Below are 22,697 nucleotides of genomic sequence, written 5' to 3' on the forward strand. Positions count from 1 at the left end.
CAATCAAACTTTTTGGGAGGAATGAGAGATCAGAGAATTGGAGTCAGTGATTTAAATCCACAAGCTCTTCTAAATATCCTGAAAGAAGTACGTACTTTGAGATATAAATAGGGAAACTTTTGTATCTAAATGAGGCAAAACCACGCACTTTTCCGGCACAAAAGGAGAGATGGCCGTTTGCATCGGGGGGACGTGTTTGTACCGATGGAGCTGGTTGATTTTGCTCAGATGTTTTTAGACAAGTGGCGGCGGTTCCTTGTGAAGTCGGCCCGGTACACACGATCCCCTGTGCGATAGTCGTGACGATACCCGCCTGGGCGTGACCGTCTACGGGAAGCAGTTATGTCACCACCACCACCACCAACTGAATGGGGTACGCGCTGACCTGATCCCCAGTTAAGCAGTAACCGCATACGACGATTTCTCGACGGAAAAACGGCCAACCTTCCCACCGGCACGACGGGACGAACCGCATGCACAGATTTGCACTACGGCGGACGGTGGCGCCCTAGCGAGTGTTTCGTTAGTCCGTGTTAAATTTTGACTTCAAATTAAGTCATAAATATTTTGCTAAACATAGAAAAGTTATAGTGGCACACAGAAGTTCTTGCGGTCAAAGCATATTCGTGAGACAAGCGCTACAAAGGCGCCCTCAGACAGCAGCGGGCGGGCGACAGCATGCTTGCCAGTTCCTAGGTTGGTCGTATACGGGCACCCGAAATGCCCGCCACGTCCACTCGTGGAACGATAGCGCGTGGAGCAGTCCTATTGGCTGACGTCGAGCGGCCACTTCCTCTCTTCGGCGGATTTTTCTGTCCACCGCTGTCGTCGAGAAATCGGTGCAGTTCCCATTGCTCGCGTCGGCTCACCGGAAAAGCGGTGACGGTGGCCGGTTTTTCGTCGAGAATTCGTCGTATGCGGTTAGCGCTTTAGAGCGCTTTCCGGCAATAGGCTGACATACCTTACGTACATATGTACCTTTTACCGGTTACCTTTTTACCACTTTCCGGTCAAGATAAGCAGGAACGCTGTCGTTCCTGCGGTCGAGAAGTGCCTGCTTCTGGTTTCGCCCTCTTTTGAGTACCGAAGGCGATTTAGATCTCAAAGTATGTGCTCTTTTCAGGATTTCTATAACCTGAGGGTGGACTGAAATAATGGCACTCTCCAATTCTACTGTCTCGCATTTTGCCAAAAAACACGAGATTAAAAAGTTCATAATTGCACTTTATGCAATCAGATATCCATTAGTTTCATACGCATTCCAACGGGATGTCCGCCTGGCTGCGTAAGACACCTGCAAAGATTGCACCAAGGCTGCTCTGGCAGGTTTAAAAAAAGAACCCATAAAGGTAAAAAACACCATGTATGTTTAACAGAGTGGATGTTGCTATTAGCTTTATTTACGCGTGCGTTAAAATTTGTGTGTTTTGCATATATGCATATTCTGCAAAGTGGGTCGTTGTAGGGGTGTGGTCCGTCCCATTGCTGTTGCGTTTTAATTTTAGTGTTAACGAGGATTCCACCATGGTTTCTTCCGCGTCGGTATGTAATTTGTGCCAGACGGGTATCATACGCTTTTCAGCCGGTCTGTACTCTGCATATTATTATTAGTAATACGAATGTTTATTTCTAAAACGTGTTCGACAGGAGGTACAGACGCGAGCTAGTATACCATATTGTGACGAATGAACCGTGCAATAAGAAGTGTGCTCTAAAATTATTATAATATTCATAATAACTGATAATGATAACACGTGGCTTTCTATATCGCGAGAGAACTATGACCATGAGAGACGACGCAGTGGTCGGTTAATTGTGTCCACTTGAGGGTTGTTTATCGTGCGCCGAAAGCTCAGCACACTGCACAACGTGTTTAACGTCCGTCGGGGAAGACTGCATGTCTCGGTAACTTGTACCCTACCACCAAGTTCGCGGCGTCCTTTATCGAGATCGAAGCCGTAACCTTGTGATAATAAATGAGACCGAATTTACACGTGAAGTTGGATAGTCTACACCTGTGTGGCTACATGTTTACGTGCCGCAGGGTAGGACTTCCATCAGCGATTTCGACTTCCTTGGGGTTATTTTATGTGCGCCAGAAATCCTCGTCACACGGTGGCGGAAGTACAGTCGACACTTGTGTTTCCGCAAGATAGTTTTGACGTTTCTCAAAGTGACGAAATATTTAATTATACAGTAAAGTTGATTTGACGAACGGCTGCTCATTTTCATGCCTCGCAGACGTTGCTACGGTATTGACTGCGTGTTCAATTTGAAGTGTGTTTCTGGACAAAATCTCCTTCCGGAGAAGGAATTGCAGGGTTCCTCACGCTTCCTAGCGTGAACTGGGAGTGCCGTAATCAGACCCATAAGGTAGGGCGGGCTCGATACGCAAACCTGCCCGTCTCCTCCCAACCCCCACTGATATTATAGGACGCCTACACACACATACGTGTGCATTCAGCAAGAGAAGAGATGAAAATATAGAATATTGGAACGTCCAATAATGCGATTCCATATGGGGTGTCATGACCGGCCTTGCCGCGCCAGATTGGAATTAGCTTGAAACGCTCATAACTTCTGAAGTATTCAAGAATGCTGCTTAGATAAAGGCCGGTATCTGCAAAAACTTTCGCGATCATCACACCGGACCCCCCCCCCCCTCCACACACACACGCACACCCAAATATATGTTTGTAATAGCTCGAACGTCGCCATGCCGGCAGTCGACAGCTGTTTCGGCCTTATTGGGCCATCGTCAGCAGTACGCAGGCAGGCAGCGTTTGAACGTGTGGCATCAGAACGTCACGTGACACCTTATTCCTCCCGCCAGCCGATGTTACGCCACTGAATAAAGACGCCAATATACTCCGACGTTCTCTGCGCGCCGGCAGAAGTCCACTACGCCAAGTTAGCTGAACGACGCCAGGCCAGGAACACGACACGCTACACTCCCACGCGAAGCATCATGAAACGGTACGCCCGCGCATGCGTCGTGTATGGATCAACATACGCGGCAGCTGTGGGCGAGGCGACGAAGTTGTCAGACGCGCGCCATATCCAAACGTTGGTTTTGTGCGGGATGGCATGCGATGGAGTCGGCATTATTTTTCCGAATTTGACAGGCGACAGAGCAGCCTGGACCACCCATCCTCTACGGCAAAATCTCCTGCGAGCGTTGCTGATTCATCGTCTGCGGCGCAAGCGGAAGCGTACGATGTACATCCGGGATTTATTTGACAAACGCACTGTTGTCAGGAATTAAAACCACCACCCCGTGCAGGAACAACGAAATGACGACCCTGAGTACCATTTCAAATATTTCAGGTAATTAACGTTGCAGAAAACTTTGCGTCTGCAGCTAAAGTGCGTTAGTGTGACTACTGCACCAATTTGAATGTAAATGACACCTCGCAAATTGCCTGGACTGGTTTGTTAACATTTTTACAGAATGACTAAAGCATCATTTGACCATTTGCTTGGTGTTGTACGCGACCGGATTCTCCATGCACCTACACATAGGAGGCCCGTCCTCCCTGCAGAGAGGCTTGCAGTAGCACTGAGGTAAATTTGGTTCTGTAGTCGTTTTTCTTCTACTTTCTGTTCTTTCTTTTCTCTCTCTCTCTCCTGGGTGGTTTTGGGTCAGAGGCCGTTACCACCATGTTCCGATCTTTCACCAGGTTTTTGTCGACCGGAGCGTCAATGCAGGACATTGCTATGAGCTACCGAATGCACCGATCAACTGTCTCTATGATCCTGAAGGAGACCTTGCCTGCAATATGGGACTGCTTATCACCAGTCGTACTGAAGGTTGTGGAAACCCGCGTTTCCACAACCTCGGGGCGTCAGCCCGTCCGTTCCGTGCGCGAGGAAGCAAGCAGCACAACCAGAAATTCAAACCAACATACCATACCGGCTTTATTCGCTAGCAACAGCTTCAATTCCCAGCGGGGAACAACAGAGCCTCCGAAGAGGCATGTGGCCTCTTATGTAGCTTAACGCCACGCCCTCCCAGTGATTGCGGCCCCCTGGCGGCTTTCGTGGTGGCTCACCCGATAAGATAGGGGAGCGTGGCACGCCACATGGTACCCACGAGAGCTGCGTGGGAAGACATACGAAATGGCTTTGACACAAAGCGGAACTTCCCAAATGCCATCGGAAGCATAGACGGCAAACATTTTGCCATAAGATGGCCCGACAAAAGCGGCTCAGACTATTATAACTATAAGGGATTCCACTCAGTGGTCCTGCTCGCTGTTGCAGATGCAGACTACAGGTTTATTCTGGTGGATATCGGGCCACAAGGCCGCCTCTCAGATGGTTCTGTGTTCAGAGACAGTGCAATAGGGAAAAGCTTTGAGCAAAGCACTCTTGACCTGCCAGCGAACATGTCCAGGTGGCCTTTGTGCCTGGTTGGAGACGCTGCATTTCCCCTGCGCCCATACCTGATGCGTCCTTACCCTGAAAGGAACCTGACAGAGAAGAAGAAAGTGTTCAATTACCGTCGATCAAGAGCTCGACGTTGCGTGGAAAACGCATTTGGGATTCTTGCATCCAGGTGGCGTTCATTTCTTGGAACTGTTGAAGGTGATCCGGACTTGCTGACAAGCATGATCAAGGCAGCAGTGTGCCTTCACAATTTCCTTATGTCAGATAGTGTGTACTGTCCAAGCGACTATGGTGACACAGTGTGCGGTGAGGCACTGCAAGAAGGGTCCTGGAGACAAGTTATAACAGAAACTGTCAGTCACAACCGATCAACGTGTAACCGCTCTGCACCAGCAGCCATGGCGTTGAGGGATAACATCGCTAACTATTTCGTGTCTACAGAGGGCTCCCTGCCATGGCAGCTCAAGTTTGTAAGGCGAAGCTGAAACAAAAGTGAACTTTGTGAAGTGTAACGAACTGAAAACTGACTTACACATGTATTTTGAGCTCTGCACTCTATTAAACTACAATTAAAGAGTTCTCACACAAGCAAGTGTTATATTTGCTCGTATACAAATCTAACAATACATAATAACCATTAATGATGGGAGTGAAGTGAGACAGCAAAATGGCAAACTGGATAATGACGTACATGTCCTCTTTCTGTGTATCGAGGTGCTGACAAAACAACAAAGCACATAATCACAGCTCATTCGTCGTATTCAGCAATGAGCGCCGTAATCTTTGCCTTGCACTGAGAGGCTTGACTTGTTGTTAGCCTGTCGAGTGACATCCCAACAGAGAGTCCAAATGCTTCATTCTCAGAAATTTTTTGTCTAGGCGGCACAGCACACTGTAAAAAATTGCTGTAAATTTTACGGTCAAAATCTATTTTTTGCCGTACAGGTATGCTACCGTAATTGGAAATACGGTCCAAGTAGTGTAATTAATACGGCACTTCTCGTGTTTTTGTCTCTGTATTTTTTCGTTCATTCTCGTGTTTTAGATCGTTTACACCACGGGTGTTCTCGAACTAGCGTAGAACTAAGAGATTCGCCGGCTTCCGGGCGCAATGAGTACTACTCATTGCACCCGAAAGCCGGCGAATCTCTAAGTTGAAATGTCCAACTACTCCACAACAGAAATGTTGAGAGATTTGCGTGCTTTCTGGGGCCACGACTGCTCAAATTGAGTGACTGTCCAGGCACACTCTAATTACATGTTGCAATTGAATGCATATTTACTTGTGGCTTTTCAACTTTCCAGAAACCTTGAACTGCTTGGGCTTAAAGGAAAATGTCGCTCCATCGTGTGCTATTAAGAACATCTCACATACTTCGTTGAATGATTCCAGATGACCACGAGGTAGTCAAGCAAGGGACCCATCAGCCATGACATATTATCTATTCTATGTAACTCTGTAGTTCCTCTACTGCTATAGTTTAATTACATTATAGTTACGCTACATGTACATTAGAATATGTGCAATGTTTGATTACAAATAAAATGTAATTTTGCATTGCAGTTCTTTGGATCTGCCGTTGCTGGGAACAGCGATCCTGCAAAGTGGCACTGGTTGCCTACCAGCTAGCCTCTGTCCGAGCAGGCCACTGTAAGTCAAGCCACTTCAACTGGTCCCAATTCAACAATTAGGTTTGCAACCAGCTCAAGTCGAGACTGCGACCGGTTAGAAACCAGTTCAGATTGGGACTGGCCAGAAACCAGTTGGGCCAACTGGTTTCTGGCTGGTCCTAGTCACAACTAGTACCAGTTGGCCCAACTGATTTCTGGTCCCAGTCTCAGCTGGGACCAGTTGCAACTGGGACTGGGTGAACTGTGTTATCGAACAGGGACCAGTTGTCCCAACTGGTACCAGTTGAGCTGCAACTGGTTGCACTGGTCCCTGTTCGATAACACAGTTAAACTGGTACCAGTTAAAAAAAATTTGCCTGGGTACTCCGAGAAGACACGTACTTTCGCCTTATTGCACGCGAAAAGGGAAATGATCCTGTGTACTATTTCCAGTCACCGTTACTTGAAGCTGCTGCCGGCTAAAAGAAACTGAGCAAGCTCCGTGCACATATGCCCACTGATGTAGCCTGGAGGTAAATTATCTTGCTGATGCGTTAGATTTACTTCTTTGCATACTTCAGTGCTCCAGGATACTGAATGCTAAACCGCTCTGCTGTAAATTTTGTATTCTAGTTGAAAAGATCTAAGAACATGCGTATATGACATATCATGTGCTTCATATGCATATGACTTGTCAATGTGGTGTTACTTGAATGATGTCGTGATTGTTGAACATGTTTAACGTGTTCTTGACCCTGTATAATTTGTTTGATTCCAATCTGTTCCAGCAGAGATGGTCACTTCTGGGCACACCATCCTTCCTGGGCAAGTCGTGTGGAAAGGCATCCAAGACACGCTTGGCCTTGGATCACTTTCTGCAAGAAGACTCAGGAGGGGGCATCTCTTTTGCATGGTTTCTCGTGACACTGAGTATTTCAGTTTTTATCATCAATCAGTCTTGCATCACTTTATCGTTTCAATCCTTCACTCTGCAGCAGCACATTTCAACTAGAAACTGATATTATTCCGGCTTATTTCATTTAGCCGTTTGCACTGCTGTTCTTTAGTGACTGTAACACATGCTTGTTGTGTTAGTAACTTAAATGTCACACCAATGTCTCGAAAGGTAGAACATAAGGAGCTGGTGTCCCTTATAACTTCACATGAAATTAAGGTATTTTGTTGGGTTGGCATAGCTGCTTGTCCCCCCTTGAACATTAGCATTCCTTTGCGATTGAAATTGCGCCTTCTTACCCACTTAGAATTTGCGGCAATAAGTGCATAGCATGGCGGATAATGTTCGGTGTCCCTTTCCTTATTTTTTGTCGGAAACAAAGTCGTTGAGTAAAGCTACTGGTGGCTGGCTAGTACGTGTAGCTCCCTATCTTAATATATTGAAAGCTGGGTGACTCACGCCGGGTCAGACAGGGTGGTCCGGTCGACCTCTTAATTTTTTTCTTTCAAACATATTTTAAAGCCTTGTCCCTAGGAGGTATATTGGCACTGAAAGTAGTTGAAAATAATTGGTGGTTATTTTTTAATGCACTATCATTCAGATGTGGGCATTTCGACCATTGCGCTTTCTATGCAGTTTGACGCCACGTATCTTCATAACTATTTGACATATTAAGCTGAATTTGTTATCCGTGTATTGTCTGGGATGGGTAGCACTGCATACGAAGTTCTGCAAATTCTAAGAAGCTGTATCTTTGAGGAGTGAAAAACCGCAAAGTTGCCTCATTTGTAAAATATGGTACATTTTGGGAACCTCACAACTCGTCCCCCGTTTGTGATACCGGACAATAATCCGCATCATTGTGTTCGTCTCGAAATGCCATTTCTTCGCATAACGAGTACATTGTATTGTGAATTACGGCAACGGCCCCAACAGTCTTTTTATGAAGGGTGTCTACGAAAAATGCGTAAATACGACAGCGCGAATCACATATATTCCCACTCGTGACATCGTTCATTTTACTCACAAACGTTCTTCGAGAAGACTCAAAACAGCATATAAAAAAATTTGCTTCAGGGATGGTCGAAGTTATGTTCGTAACTCAATGTCATTCGCAAAGTAATTTCGACCATCTCTGAAGCAATTTTTTATGTGCTGTTTTGAGTCGTCATAAAGAACGTTTGCGAGTTTACGAGTGGGAATATATGGGATGTGCGATGTCGAGTATACGCATTTTCCGTAGATACCATTCACAAAAAGACCGTTGGGGGTTCAATTCGCGATACGATGTACTCGCTATGCGGAGAAAGGTCATTTCGAAACGAACAAAATGATGTAGATCATTTTCGAGCATCACAAGTGGGGGCCGAGTTGTGAGGTTCTCAAAACGTATCATATTTGACAAATGAGGCAACTTTGCGATTTTTTATCTCCTCAGAGGCAAACCTTAGGATTCTCAGAGCATAGGACGCAGTGCTACCCACCCGACACAACACTTGAAAACAAATTCAGCTGAATATGTCAAATAGATATGAAGAGACGTGGCGTTGAACTGCGTACGAATTGCAATGGTCGAAATGCCCACATCTGAATGATAATTCTTTTAAAAAATAACCACCAATTATTTTCAACTACTTTCAGCGCCAGTATGCTTCCTAGGGACGAGGCTTTAATATATGTTTGAAAGAAAAAATGGGAGAGGTTGAGCTTCTGTTTCTCCCTAGCAGTAAGAAAGTGTGGTGCCCTCTGTACGCTGGTGCGCCGCGATGCTGTGCTCTGCTCTCCAGAGTATTTATTCATCCAGAATGCAAGAAGCATTACAAAGTTGTTTCTTTGTTATGACTATAGTCCAAAAACTGAGTGGTACAGAAAGCCCACTTTGATCACAAAATGTTATACTGGTGCGACATAATTGCAGTATGCTATTTCAAAATGATTAGGGGGTAGAATGGATACGAGGCAAACGGGGAGGTAGCTCCAATCATGATTTGTGTGCGGAACAAAGAAATCAGTGTTAGATTCAACATGGAAATTGTGTGCTTTCTCTCCCCCTTTTTTTTCGGTAAAGAGTAGTACAGGTGCGGGACGTACATGTGTCAGTATGAAGGACGTTAGGGTGCAGCGAATTTATGTGGTACATATTTTATAACAAAACACAAGCGCGCAATTCTCTGGTGCATGGTGAGATTAGTGCAGTGATTTTCCATAAACTAACCATCTCATTCCTGCATACATCACCCGTGTCACTAGTCATCAAAAGTAAAAATGTGTACTTGCTTCACTGATGGCATTGCTGATTCTTTCATTTAAAACGTATTTTGTGATTGGAACTACCTGTTGAATTGCTTGGCATGTATTTCCTCGAATAATCTCAGTGACATTTGTGATTATACGAGTGAAGCGTGCTTATTTCATAACCAAAGATATTCTTCGTTTCAACAATTTTAGGCCACATCTATAATGACAAACACTGTAAGATCATTGCGTCTTTACACAGTCACTCCACATGAAATCATCGATATATGTACTATCCCAGTATGAGTGAAGGTCTTTATGACCAGTATAAGACCTTAAGATATTTCTTCGCTTGTATTGGAAAGTATTCAGCCAGCACCATAAAGGTGTCTGTACTAGTGCCACCATACTGAATGTGTAATGTGCAGAGGTGTGTGCATGTGGACCTGCATTCGAATGGTAGTAACTGTCGTACTACATATCCTGCATTTTCTTTCTTGCAGGAGTATACTGTGCATCAGCCCTGCAGGGGCAGCAAGCTGAAGAACAGACCCAGAACCTATGAAGAAGTTCTGGGGATTGTTTCGAAAACAGCACAAGTGTAAGGGAACGTTTTACTTGTTAACCAGATATACTTAATATACTCTGCAACTCTAAGATGTTTTTTTTTTATCGCTGCAGATTCAACAGACATCACAGATTTTTCACCATTTCTCTGTATGTACAATAAATGCTCGGTCCTCTACTCTGTGACTTGTGTCACACATTACTGCATGACTTGCAATTCCATTAAAGGAAGACAAACACAATTACACATCCTTCGGTGCTGTTCCCAAATTTGTGGGAATTAATGCACTCCGGACTTCAAACAAAAGCCGACTCTCTCAGGTGGCCGTGAGAATTACGGGAAAGAGCCGGCAACATAGCTGCCATTAAAATCCCTGCAAATTTTACGGCTGCATTTTTGTAAGACACCGTAATTTTCACGAAAAAAAAACAGCATTCTGGTTACATCAAAATTACTGTAAATTTAACGGCAGTACTTCTTCCGAAGTGGCCGTAATTTTAACGGGAAAAGCCCGGCAACATAGCTGCCATTAAATATACGTAAATTTTACGGTAGTTTTTTTACAGTGCAGCTGCTCCTCGAATGCCTCTGTGTTACTTCTTCTTTTCCTTTGGTGCTGCGAAGTTCCTTCCCGCTCCACTGTTGTTGGAAATGTTTCAACAGGTCGTGATGACGTTGGTAGAGCTTCTGTATCTGATGGCGCGGAGTCCATTAGGGGTGGCGGTGTATGCGATGCTTCGCCACGTACGATTGAGTTCAGGATAAATGCTGCCGTCGGCTGTACTGTATTCGTGTGTTCGTCTGGTCCGTTACAACTCGGTCCTGGTGCCTCCAGGTTGGACACTGTCCTGAAGCACACAAGGAGAAACGATCAGTAACTGTAAAGGGGAGCACATTGAAGCAGGGGGTACACTGAAATAGTCAACATTTCTGGTTCCATTCTGGCCCAAGCAGCTCCACCTTTCGGCCGTAGCATAGCTCCATACTTCTGCTCCATTCAGAACAGTGCTGCTCAGAGCGAGTCATCCCCAAGACAACAAAAAGTGATTTCTGGCCTCGGAAACAAATTTTCTCTGTCTACATTTATTTTCCCTTTGCTTGAGAATGTTCACACAAGAAGCACGAAAGTTGGCACGTCCTTGGAAGTCCTTTCGCAGTTTCAGGTTCTCAAACTCTAGTAACTTATGACGTCTCCTTCGGCGACAAAATGGCACTTACCGGTGACATGCTGCTACAGGGCAAATTGCAACGAGTGTTTCAACTTTTGGTATTTACATCACAGAGAAAAGCAAGGAACAGCAAACATTGAGCAAAGCAAAGCATAGGACGGTGAGGAATAAACAGAGCCCAAATGTTGCAGTGGATGACTCCACGGAATATTACACTCTGGTGTGCCAAGAGTACGAAATAAACCAGGAATGGGCTCGGTGTGAGGTCTATAAATGCTGGTCACACTGTGATTGTAGTAACAGAGTCTCATTATATATTTGACATTTGTGCACAGCAAATCTGTAAATCCTGTCTCATGCAATACCCAATTCTTTGAATACTGGTAGTCTGTTATAATGTAGGGGTTTATAGGGGGTATATAATGTATGAGTTTCAACATATTACATGTATAATGTAATATGTTGAAACACTCTGCCTCCTGTTGCATATCAACAGTTTTTGGTCATATAGTCATGAAATATTTTTGTCGTTTTTATTCCGAAGTATCTTGAGGGATCAACACAACAGTTAGTACACTGAGACACATACACCCCCAAGTACGTTTAGTTGTTAGGACGGTTTTCTAAAGAAATGTTTTACTTGCCCCCATTTCCCTATTAGCCTGACCGCTATATATGCTCACTTTCGGGGACGTCCGCAGTCTTTATAAAATTCTATGGCCTGGAAATATTCCCATGTCCGCCTCGGAAAAAAACCGCTCCCACTTGCCTGTGTTACCTCAACCGCCTTCTGCTCTTGACTGTAGCGATCTCGCAGCCTTTTCCATATTTTCTGACACTCATCCGCTACAGTCACAAACGAAAAAGGTGTGCTATGTTATTATGACACTGCCAAAAAGCAAAGGCTCACAACAAATTGTGTTCAGAAACGAAGCGCAACTTGCCTGTGCGAAGTCCGCATGACGACCTGATGATTTCCCAGGCGTTGTTTTTTCTCATCTGGTCGCGATACTCCATGCGCTTTGTATCGTAAACGCAAGGATGTTGCCGAACTGCCTCTATTAACTTTTCGACAACATCTGCAGACAATGCTTGCACTTGATCGCCGGGTTCGCCGGAGGCCGCCATGATGAAACGCAATGCACTCTGGTCTAGCGACTACCGACCTAGCACGGCCTGGAATAGAACAAGTTCTATCTCCGCGCCGACCCCGCGGAGGCAAGCCGGCGGCGCCGGGCGCCGCTGCGTCTCGGGGACGCCGGAGTATAGTGTTTCAATGCTCGCCGACGCTACGTCGGAGTATATTGGCGCCTTAAGAGTCGTCTGTGCAAAAACGACGTGGTTTTAAGCTTTGTGCACTAGGTGCTCCAATCTCGCGCTGGCGTGGATTGTTGCTCTGAAATATATTTTGTACAAAGCTGTGACTAGTTCACCGTTCTGTAGTGTTGATGTTGTTTTGTCTAGTTGATTGACTGGCTCCATTGTGATTTGGACTTTGGTACTTGGTGTTTGGGAAAGGTGCAAAATTTTTAAATGCCTGATGTTTATGCGTAAATGTGCCATCAACATAACGAAGGTATACTGTGGGTTTAAATGCAAGGCTACTGAAGAATGTGTTTCTGTATGAAAACAAATAAGAACATGAAGAGAGTGAGTGTGGAATGCCCCATCTGTTGAATGAGACACCCTGGTAAGTCGTCGGAAAGCAGATATGCCAACGCAACGTAGTGGTTAGCATACTCGATCGGCAATCGAAAGGTGTGTGGTTCGATTCCAGCCGCTGTGTGATTGTCATATTTCAATTGATTCTGTTCTTAGGCACCTTGAGGTTTGTGTGTTTAAGCGTCAGAACAGTTACTGACCATCATGTTTAACGAGAGGTTGTTTGACATCGGGGGCCTCACTTTATAATTTTCAATGTGAACCCTGAACCCGAACTAGCATGCCGTAAAAGTGCGGCCCCTAACAGTCTTACGCCTTCCGTTTCCATTGACACTGAAAAAAATTAGAATGCAGGGGTTCTGGCATCCCGTTGCACCGTGGACTCAGTCTTGGCAAATGAAACATGTAGCATGCATCTATCCTCTTTGTGTCGTTTTCACTAGTTGCCTTCCGCCGACCTCGATGTTCACAACGCGCTCTTCTGCTAGACACTTACTGCGTTGTTCCTGCGTTCGGTTTATCCTGATTCCAGAATATCCCATTTTGAGGAACGCAGTTATGAACGCAGCAGCTATGAAACTGCTCTAAATAGACGAACTCGATGTCTTTGTCATTCTGTACGCCCCGCCTCATTTTAGCCTGCCAACAGATTATGTTTCAAGTCGTAGGCAACCCCGTCCCCCTCCGGCAGTTAAGATTTTTTTAGCCCTGTGGAAACGCAGTCGAAAAGCTTCCGCAGAGTGGCGGTACTTCGTTAAGAGACTAACTTTAACCTTTCAGTCTCAATATTCCTCTGTGTCATTCTTTATGCTTAGAATAACATTTCAGCTTCACACCGCAAGACAGCGTGAACAGGACGTGGCCGCAATGGTATAGGTAAGGAAGAGAATTAAAGAGTTCATGGTTGATGAGTTGATAGCAAATTACATCAACTGCGTTCAGCGAAACATCCGGATTGCGCCTGTCCGTCTTGTTGCATGGTAAACACGATCGCGATGGTAATGTGCCGGCCACACATACACAAAGAATTGCGGTGTTAACTCCGGAATTCGCCACAAAGCCACAGAGCACTTACTGGGTACAAGGCCTCTGCAGAACGCATCCCTTTCTCTAGGCAAGTCAGCAGTGTCTCTTTGAAGGCTGTAGTGTTCTGAGCAATATACAATATATATCACGTCGCAAAAGTGAGGTTCACGTTAGGTTTTATTGCCGAAACATAACCATTAACACTCAGATAAGTCACGTCTACGAGAGCATGCTACAAATGCATACTTACGTTTCGAAATGGTTCAGCAACGGCATAACATATGTGGACTCCGACGCAAAGCTTCTCGAATTCCTTTACGTAATTACAACAAAAATTGTAAGGTGATTATAATCTATGTGACAGATATTCAACCACAAGGAATAGCATTTCCCAACCAGGCAAAATAAGCAAAATATTACATCGGCAGTGATACGATGCTGCTGAATGTTTACCAAGATAATATTGCAGAAACATAAATCGAGTCAGAAACATGGCACAGAACAGACCACGTCGTATCCAATGTGCAACAGGTGCACAAGTAACAGGTACTGGGCACAACTGGCACTTTACTCACTTCTACTACACGACTCCCCTACATTGCACCCCCTACTTCTTCCATAATTCCTTATGCGGATGCGTGGGGAGAGTTGCAGAATGATCAATAAAGTGGAAGAAAAATAACGTTTCAGTTGAATTTGCTGCTTGTCCAGTCTGTTCTTTGTGTGGCTCTGTCTGGAGTCTCTGTTGCTTGAATTTCTCTACATGAATATTTGCAACTACCCCAACTTAAGACTGTTATGACTGTGCTATCAGCTCAGTGCATGACTTAGCGCCATGTCAATTCCAAATTTTGCTATTTTAAAGTGGGACTATTCAGGGACTTAACAATAAGCCGACAGAAGTGGGAGCTGAAACGTAATGGTGAGGCCTCTGCTTTCCTGGTCGAAAACCTCCAGAAGTTTTCTCGCTAACTCATTATATTGCAGGCTTGTTCATCAGGGCTAAGTCCAACTTCAGCCAAATCAAATACTCATCAACCTATCTGTCCATCTCAATAACTCTAGGTAGAAGTTGGCTCAGTACAGTGTCCACACATACCTTGAGAACTGAAGAACTGATGTTGTTAGCTATGATTTCGGCCTTGCAGTCCATTAATATCCCTGTGATGAAGCGACTCATGCGTGCCATTTGCATTACATCTTAGGTGAAAAGAAACGAAACCAACTTTAATCAAGTTGCACACTAAGTTGTAGTAAATGAACGTAAGCATTGAATAGCAGTTCCCATACCTCCCGCATTTACACGAGCTTGAAACAGTAAATACATCTCATGCTGTTTTTGTAACCGTTGTCGACACCACGAATCAACTGTCGCTATGAATAAAAGTGAATGTGTATAAACGTGAGCACACGTACGGGGACACCAGGAGGAAGTGGGAAAGGGACTGTTAACCGTGCTGTAATGACTTCTAGGGGACTTCTAGGGGGATAGCGTGGCCATCTGTCTCGCAAGACTCGTGAAGCAAACGTAGTTGAGGGATTACTGCACAGGATATATGGGCATACGAAATGGGAAATTATTAACAGTGATGGTCAATGATGACAAAAACATGACAAAACAACTGCCCTATTCGTTGGAAATGGATGACAAGACGTTGCTGATCTTTTCATGTCAGCTATGTTTCATGTTGGCTACGAGCGGAGAGAGGACAGGAGGAAGGAGTGGAAGACAGAGGGATTATTATGAGTCCTGAGCCGATTTCAAGGGGAACTGTACCAACGCTCATTCGGAGAGTCTGCTAGAAAACCTAGAGTAAACTTCAGACAGCGCAGTCTGTGGTAGGGCTCGAACGCACCACCAGACAAAGGTAAACAAAGTACGTTCACACATAAGCTGTGTCAGCCTATTTGTGTGGCGAGATGCTGCAGGTGCAGTAGGGCAGAACTGCACGATAATTTCGGCAGCCTGGGGTTCTTTTGACGTGCGCCGGAAATCTCCAAATTACCGTGCTAGAAACAATGTTAATGTTCTACACTTTCCTACCGTCCTCTACTGCTGGGATCGATCCCACGATCGTGAGATCAGCACACGAACGCGTTACTGACTCAGCTCCAACAGAGCTGGGCGGGCATCCCACCACTTACCAGCCTTCAGCACGACCTTTGCACCCACCTACGAGCACACGCCTATGCTGGTATGAGATTATCTTTGATTTGACACCTTCAGTGAGCATATCGCCTTCGCAGCGTGCCTCCGATCTACTGACACACCAATGCTAGTAGTAAGTAGTGACCGCCAGTTCTTCTCAGGACACTGCCCACTGGTTCAACACATTTTAAATCTGAATTATTCAATTCAACATTTAAATTACACATTTGAAAATTTGATATATTGCGTGAGTCAATGCAGAACCAGTGGGCTGTTGCTTGTGAAGAACTAGCTGTCATAGAAAAATAAATAAATGTAAAGAGAGTGGACACCACCGCTCATATCAGCTCCGCTGGCCATCGCCACGACAGTAGGATCGACATGACAGCTGGACAAGCGAAAAGAAAGACACTTATTCAAGACAGAGCATTGCACACTTTTGTGAAAGAAAGAACAAATATGGTAATAAAGGTAATAGATGCCATCAATAGGTAACAAGAATAAGGCCTAGACACACAACAAATTGGCCCACTGCCCAGCACAGCAATGGTCAGGAAGATCACAGTATGACATGTCCTCGCTTTTCGAGCGCCAGGCAGAGAACTGAACCGTGATGCTTTTTTATCCTGTATAAAGTCACACATGTGTTCACCCTAGCAGTCATCTTGTGAAGTAGTTCACTTGCAAAATTATTAAGAACATCGACGTCATGCCAGGGTTACTTTCAGCCCTGTGGCAAAGGGTGTGGCAAAACTCTTATTGTTGTGGCAGCTTGCATGGGAGACAGAGAAACATGCTATTGGAGAACATGCACGGGCAAGAATTGCAACAATAGTAACCAACATTCAACATGCACAGGAAGGCCAGACAAACATCAGTTTTAGTCGGAAATAAATTGAGGACATGGAGTGCAGCATGGTATGCCCTCACTGTTCAAGAACAAGGTAGAGAACTGAATCATGTTGCTGTTTTGTCCTGTAAAAAGACATATGCCCCTCTAGCCCTCTAGCAGTTACTTTGTCAAGTAATTTAATTGCAAAATTATTAAGAACTTTGTCATCATGCAGGCGCTACTCTGTTGCCCGAGGCCCAGGGTGTAGTATGCTGTGTGGACGACAGAAAAACATACTAGTGGGAAGACAAGAATTGCATTGCAATGATAACAACCGACGTCCCACATACATGGGCAGGCTAGACAAACGTCAGTGCTAATCACAAACAAACTGGGGTCATAGATATCACGAAAAACCTCTCCAATCTCACGTGTTATGGATTGAGAGATCTTCTCATTCCGAAAGGATGTCTCAGGCTGAGTGACGTCTGACGTCTGACGTCTCAGGCTGTGGAAGTTCACAAGACAATCTATATATGGTATCTGCTCTCTCTGCAGAAGGAATTGCCACTGCCACATATTTCTTACAAGTGGGCTCGCTTAGACTCAGTGGCACAGGACCTTTTATATTTCTTGCATTTTGCTTTTTAAACCGCGGCACCCATTCTCCGTCATCCAAAATACACTGAACAAATGAAGATGAGTAACCGGAAATCACAGGCCGGTGGCTCAGGTTGAAAAACTGCAAAAAATATTTGATTTCTACTGAAAACGTCTGCTCACTTCTAAAAGAGAGAGAAATAAAAGAATAGCTACAGCTATCGCCACAGCTACACGCAGAAGAACAAGATTCTGTAGTGCTTCTTAGACTACCTGGTTTTTATATGAAACTCCCCATCGATCATCTCGCAGTAAAGTTGTTTTTAGTTCTCCAATTTTTGCCCCTGGGCGTTGTCTCTAAGTTCACCTCTGGATTCTGGTTCCAACACTTGCATAACACATTGGGGATCCTGTGCAAACATTTCCAGGATGTCATTTCTGTCCTCCAGTGATATCGTCAGGTTGAGTGAGGGATGTCACTGTATTTGTGTGGATTGTTCACCCCATATATTGGATAGCAGTTCAGATACATAGATAAATAGGTGAAAGAACAGGCACTCTGCAACAAGTGGGAATAAATGGATGACAGTGACTAACTACTACTTCGTTCGGAGTATAGATGGTTTGATGCGGAAGCAGCCTAATCATTGATAGACCCAAGCAACCTCTTCTGGTTTATGCCTTGCTCTTCACTGTTGTAAAGTACCCGGTGCATCACAGATGGGTGTGTGTGTGTGGATTCTGTAAAACATTCATATTTTATCAGTCTAGAGTCATATCACATGCATGTGAAAAAAACTCACGCACTTCAAGCTTTCTGATAAACAATGTAAAAACACAACAAGCTCACTGTAGAGCAAGATTAGCATTAGTACAAAAAACAAGGAACTTTGGACAACAGCGCAGTCAGATGTGAAAAGGTCCTTTATATCAAAGGCTCCTTTTGCTGAGCCAAACTTGTCTACTAGCAGGATTCTCATTGTTCATAGAACACGTCACCGTTGCTTTTACCAATGCAAGATATCATACGAGTAAGAACCTACCAAACAGTACATGAATCAAATATATGTGAAGATATCTGCATTTCCAATATGCAACATCTGAAATAACTGCACTACGTACTGTTTGAACGTACACCAAAGTACATAATGCACACACACACATAACATAGTCCCACAGTTTGCGCGAATGCATCAGTGATGCGCACCGCAGTCTGTAGGTAAAGAAAGGGATAGCTGCATACTTTGCATACTTAGGTGTCATTGCTAGGTGCCAGGTGTCAGACCCCTACCACATGTGATTGTTGACAAAAATGACCACGCACAAATCTTACGTGAGGAAATAGGAAGAGCGAAAACTCACCTCAACTTGAAAGCCGGAGAACAAAGGAATGCTACCTCTCACCCACCACGGTGTTGGCTATTAGCTCCGCGTAGTTCTTCACGGTATTGGCCAGTACTGTCTTGATGCTCCAGAGATTCGAGTGCAAAATACGCATGGTGCTTACGTTCTTAAGACCTTTCGTATAACAAAATGTCATATCCTACCGAACCGCCCCGCCGAAGCGCTTCGTCACTTGCAAGCCTCGCCTATTTGAAATGGTGGTTGGAGAATGTTGATGACGATGAGGCAGACAAAAGGTTTGGCTTGCGCTTGTTGGGGACTTCATTTCTTGTTATAGCTCTCAACGTACGTGACTGATCATTATAATTGCAGTGAAAAATAAAATGTATTTTTTTTCCTTTGTTTATTGGTTATCGTACGATACGTGATGAGTCGTTTACAGATGTACTAAAAGCAGGTATGACTACGAAGGTATCAAATAAATATTATTATTAATGGAGACATGCGTGAGATAAATGCCACATCAAACAGGCCTTACTCTACATGCGAACGGTACATAAGAATGAAAAACGAAATAGAGTGTGAACAACTTGGGTGCACAGTATGCAAGGTATATTTAAACAGGTAGCATAACTCCCATATGCCCGTGTCTTCAGAATGATGCCATGATAGAGACGGTCAGCGCCATCCATCTGTTGCGCGGACTACTATGATTGTAAATAAATGACGTCAGAGACGACGTCACTAGTATGAATAATAAGTAGTGCATAATTATCCATGCACGTTTACACTGGCCCGGCCCATTTCGCTTGCCTTGTATTCCCTTTTCCGCGCCCAGTCAACAATACCAGACGAGAACACAGAAAAATAAAGCATATCAGATATAATGAATCATATCAATTCCAAATGCATAGTTATCACAGATTTTGACAACTCCAAACAGAAAGCATCGTGATGACCATAGAGAAATTAGGAAGGCTCACATAAGGCCCATCTCTCACCTAGAGCTATACGTACACCTAGTGATTAGACGTTTGCATTTATTCAATAAGTGGCCGTTATAGGTCCATTGCAACAAAACACGACATCGTTGGTACACAGTTGGTTCCTGCTAACACTCACACCATCATGGCCGCTCGTCCCATGACGAAATCTTTTTTTTCGCGGGCCCAGCAACATGGGATCATTGTATTCATCTGTTCACTCGCGTTAATCTTGGTTTACAGCACGGAGATGTGAACGTCGCTTCCTGTTTAACCCAAAGAGTGTACGAACTCCGTATTACAATGCACGGACACACGGTACGGATACAGAGACGCACGGATAAACAGACCCAACTGTGACACATGCGCAAAGGAGCAGGATACGGAAATGTACTGGAGTGGTAGATGATCTCGTATATGTGCACGAGCGGGGCAACAGAAAGCTTTTTCTACATTGAAATTATGAATAACCTATTAGAACACACACAAGCCACACCCATGTTGTAAAGTTGTTCTGTTTACAACCGTACCTCTACTGTCGACACCCAGGATCGCTCGTGCTCTTGCTGGTTGCCTTGCCGATGGGTCTGATTTGGTATTTTCGCTTGTTTTCGCTACCAGTTTAGATATACCTTGCAGTATGTTCACTGGAGACACAACTTCCGTGGTAAAGGTTGACAAGATGTTGAAGGTACAATGTAGATTCAACAGAAATATGTGCTAGGTATATACAGAGTGTGTTTTTCATACAATTTTTCATTAACCCATTAGTGCATAACGTCCGATATATCGGACGGCGACTTTTTAACGTGTAAAACCGACTCGCTTACTTTTTTGACGGCATTCTTGCTCATTTTGAATTCCCCATTGACTCGGCCGAGCACCCCTGCGCTCCGATGCCCTCAAATCCCCGCGCGCACGCCATACAGGCATTCATGTCCAACATGGACGACCCCACGTACCACGTTGTCAAGACCGGGTAAGTTTCGACGCTTGTTTCATGCAAATGTCGCTTCAGTGGGGACATTCCATGGTGACTTTCGTTACGTAAAGGTTCTCTGCATATTGTAGGACAGGTTTGATGGCATAATGTTAGATAGTTTTATGGTAAAATCAACTTTTCACACGGCGTCCGATAAATCGGACGCCATGCGCTATGTACACCACCTCTCCGCTTTCGACAGAATCTGCAACCTAGGATGCTTTATCCTTACAGACTAAGCGTCAACGAGATACTATCCATCATTGAGGAAGACGACGATCATCAAGAGGCCCTGATTTATGCTGTTCCTCCACTTGACAGCAATGACACTACAGACGAGGACAGTGATAACTCTGAGGACGGACATGAAGGAAATTTGAATCATCTCGCTCGGCGGATGTTGCAAACTACCTGTGAGCTGCAGGAGAAAGGTGAGGATAAGTGTGCAGATCCACAGCGTCAATAAGCTCAACTGATACGCCAGCTCGTTCTCAAGGCCGCAATGAAGATGAAGGTTACTCCGTGAAGGGGAGTTCAGGAGCTCGGAGTGCAGACGTGGATTTGAAGCGAAAGAGGGAGATTACTGAGGAAACTCTAAGAAAGAAGGGGGAATCAACCAATAAAGCAAAACCTGTAAGGTCTCAAGAAGATAAAAAGGGTAGAGGCAAGACGATTGGAAACACACAGGGTGAGGCCTCGTCAGCGAAACTCTGGCGCAAACAGCAGCCAGCTTTCGATACAGTGACAGAGTGCAATCCAAGACCACCGAGTAAAGAAGCAGAGAACTGTTCCACGTCACGAGTTCCTTGAACTATTCCTGAACAAGGATATAATGCGCCTCTTTCGCGAGCAAACTAATTTGTACGCTGCACAGAAGAACACGGACCTGTCCGTTACAGATGATGAAATCTTAGTCATGTTAGGAGGTCTTCTGTTATCAGGATATGCCAAGTACCCAAACAAAAGGATGTTCTGGTGTCGACAGAGTGACATTCCAACGATCCTTGCTGACAGCATGCGGTGTAACCGCTTTGAGTCTATTCTGCGCTGTTTTCATCTAAACGACAGCAGCAAGCTGGACACCACGGATCGTTTGTACAAGCTTCGACCGTTTCTCGAGCTTTTGAAGGCCCAATTCAAGCGTCACGGCGCAATCGACGAAGACTTGTCTATCGACGAAAGTATGATACCTTACTATGGCAGGCACTTCGCAAAACAGTTTATTCAAGGCAAGCCCATAAGGTTCGGCTTCAGAAATTGAGCTATCTGCACAGCAAGCGGATATATGCTGTCTTTCGAAATATACGTTGGGAAGACTGAAGATCCTGCAAAGAAGTTCGTACTCGGAGGGGATACCGTCCTGTCACTTCTGACAGGCGCTGAAATTCCACCAAACTCCGGATACAAGATATTCTTCGACAACTATTTTACGTCAGTCAAGCTTTTGGAACATCTTTCTGAGATGGGATACTGTGCAACTGGTACTGTGCGAGAAAATCGAGTGGATGGCTGTCCCCTGAAGCCAAAGTCCCAGGTGAAAAAGCTTGAACGAGCCAGCTACGACTACAGGACTCGCAAGAACGTACTGGTTGTTAGATGGATCGATAACAGCGTTGTAACTGTGGCGACCAATTACGATGGGACAGATGTGGGTGCAACAAAACGCTGGTCACGTGAGGAGCGAAAACAAGCTACGGTGCCACAGCCCAAGGTGGTCGCACACTACAATAAAGGAATGCGCGGAGTGGACAACATAGACCAGCAGGTAGCGACCTATCGCATAAAGATGTGACAAAGTAAATGGAGTGGCCAATTTTTGCTTATTTGCTCGACGTCTCAGTCGTCAACGCGTGGCTGCTCTTTCGTAGGGTGCACCCTGACCACGAAAAAGCCAGCTCCCTCCTGGCTTTCCGCAGGGATATTGCGTTGACGTTGCTCATGCCACACGGTACGCCTTCTCGACAGGGCAAAATCTCAGCACCACTCCCGTTTGACGTTCGGTACGATGGTAAATGCCACTGGCCGCGACTGAATTCAACGGAGGGGTGCTGTGGCTTCTGCACCCTGAAAACGAAGTTCGTTTGTTCGAAATGCGACAAGGGACTTCACCCTAACTGTTTTGAGGAGTATCACACCAAGTAGCCAGCTCGGAATGTAGCTTCAGCGGGAGTAGTTCACACCGCATGACTGCA

General features: G+C 45.0%; 1 protein-coding gene and 2 long non-coding RNA genes across 3 annotated transcripts; 2 read left to right on the forward strand and 1 right to left on the reverse strand.

Annotated features, from left to right (window-relative positions):
- The first annotated feature begins 2,663 nt into the window (after positions 1–2,663).
- On the forward strand, positions 2,664–9,800 carry LOC135396577 (uncharacterized). Its single transcript, XR_010423449.1, has 6 exons — positions 2,664–3,327; positions 3,451–3,564; positions 3,681–6,040; positions 6,454–6,533; positions 6,792–6,930; positions 9,694–9,800. It is a non-coding gene; the product is annotated as an uncharacterized LOC135396577 (long non-coding RNA).
- LOC135396576 (uncharacterized) lies at positions 8,723–12,291 on the reverse strand. The gene is made up of 3 exons (XR_010423448.1): positions 11,872–12,291; positions 11,697–11,773; positions 8,723–10,606 (listed from the first exon to the last, which is right to left on the reverse strand). It is a non-coding gene; the product is annotated as an uncharacterized LOC135396576 (long non-coding RNA).
- Positions 12,292–21,790: 9,499 nt separating this feature from the next.
- Positions 21,791–22,297, forward strand: LOC135398543 (piggyBac transposable element-derived protein 2-like). The gene has a single exon (XM_064629940.1). The coding sequence runs from the start codon at positions 21,791–21,793 to the stop codon at positions 22,295–22,297; it is 507 nt and encodes a 168-aa protein (XP_064486010.1).
- Positions 22,298–22,697: the final 400 nt, after the last annotated feature.

Source organism: Ornithodoros turicata, chromosome 6 (assembly GCF_037126465.1).
Source record: "Ornithodoros turicata isolate Travis chromosome 6, ASM3712646v1, whole genome shotgun sequence".
NCBI classification, from domain to species: Eukaryota; Metazoa; Arthropoda; class Arachnida; order Ixodida; family Argasidae; genus Ornithodoros; species Ornithodoros turicata.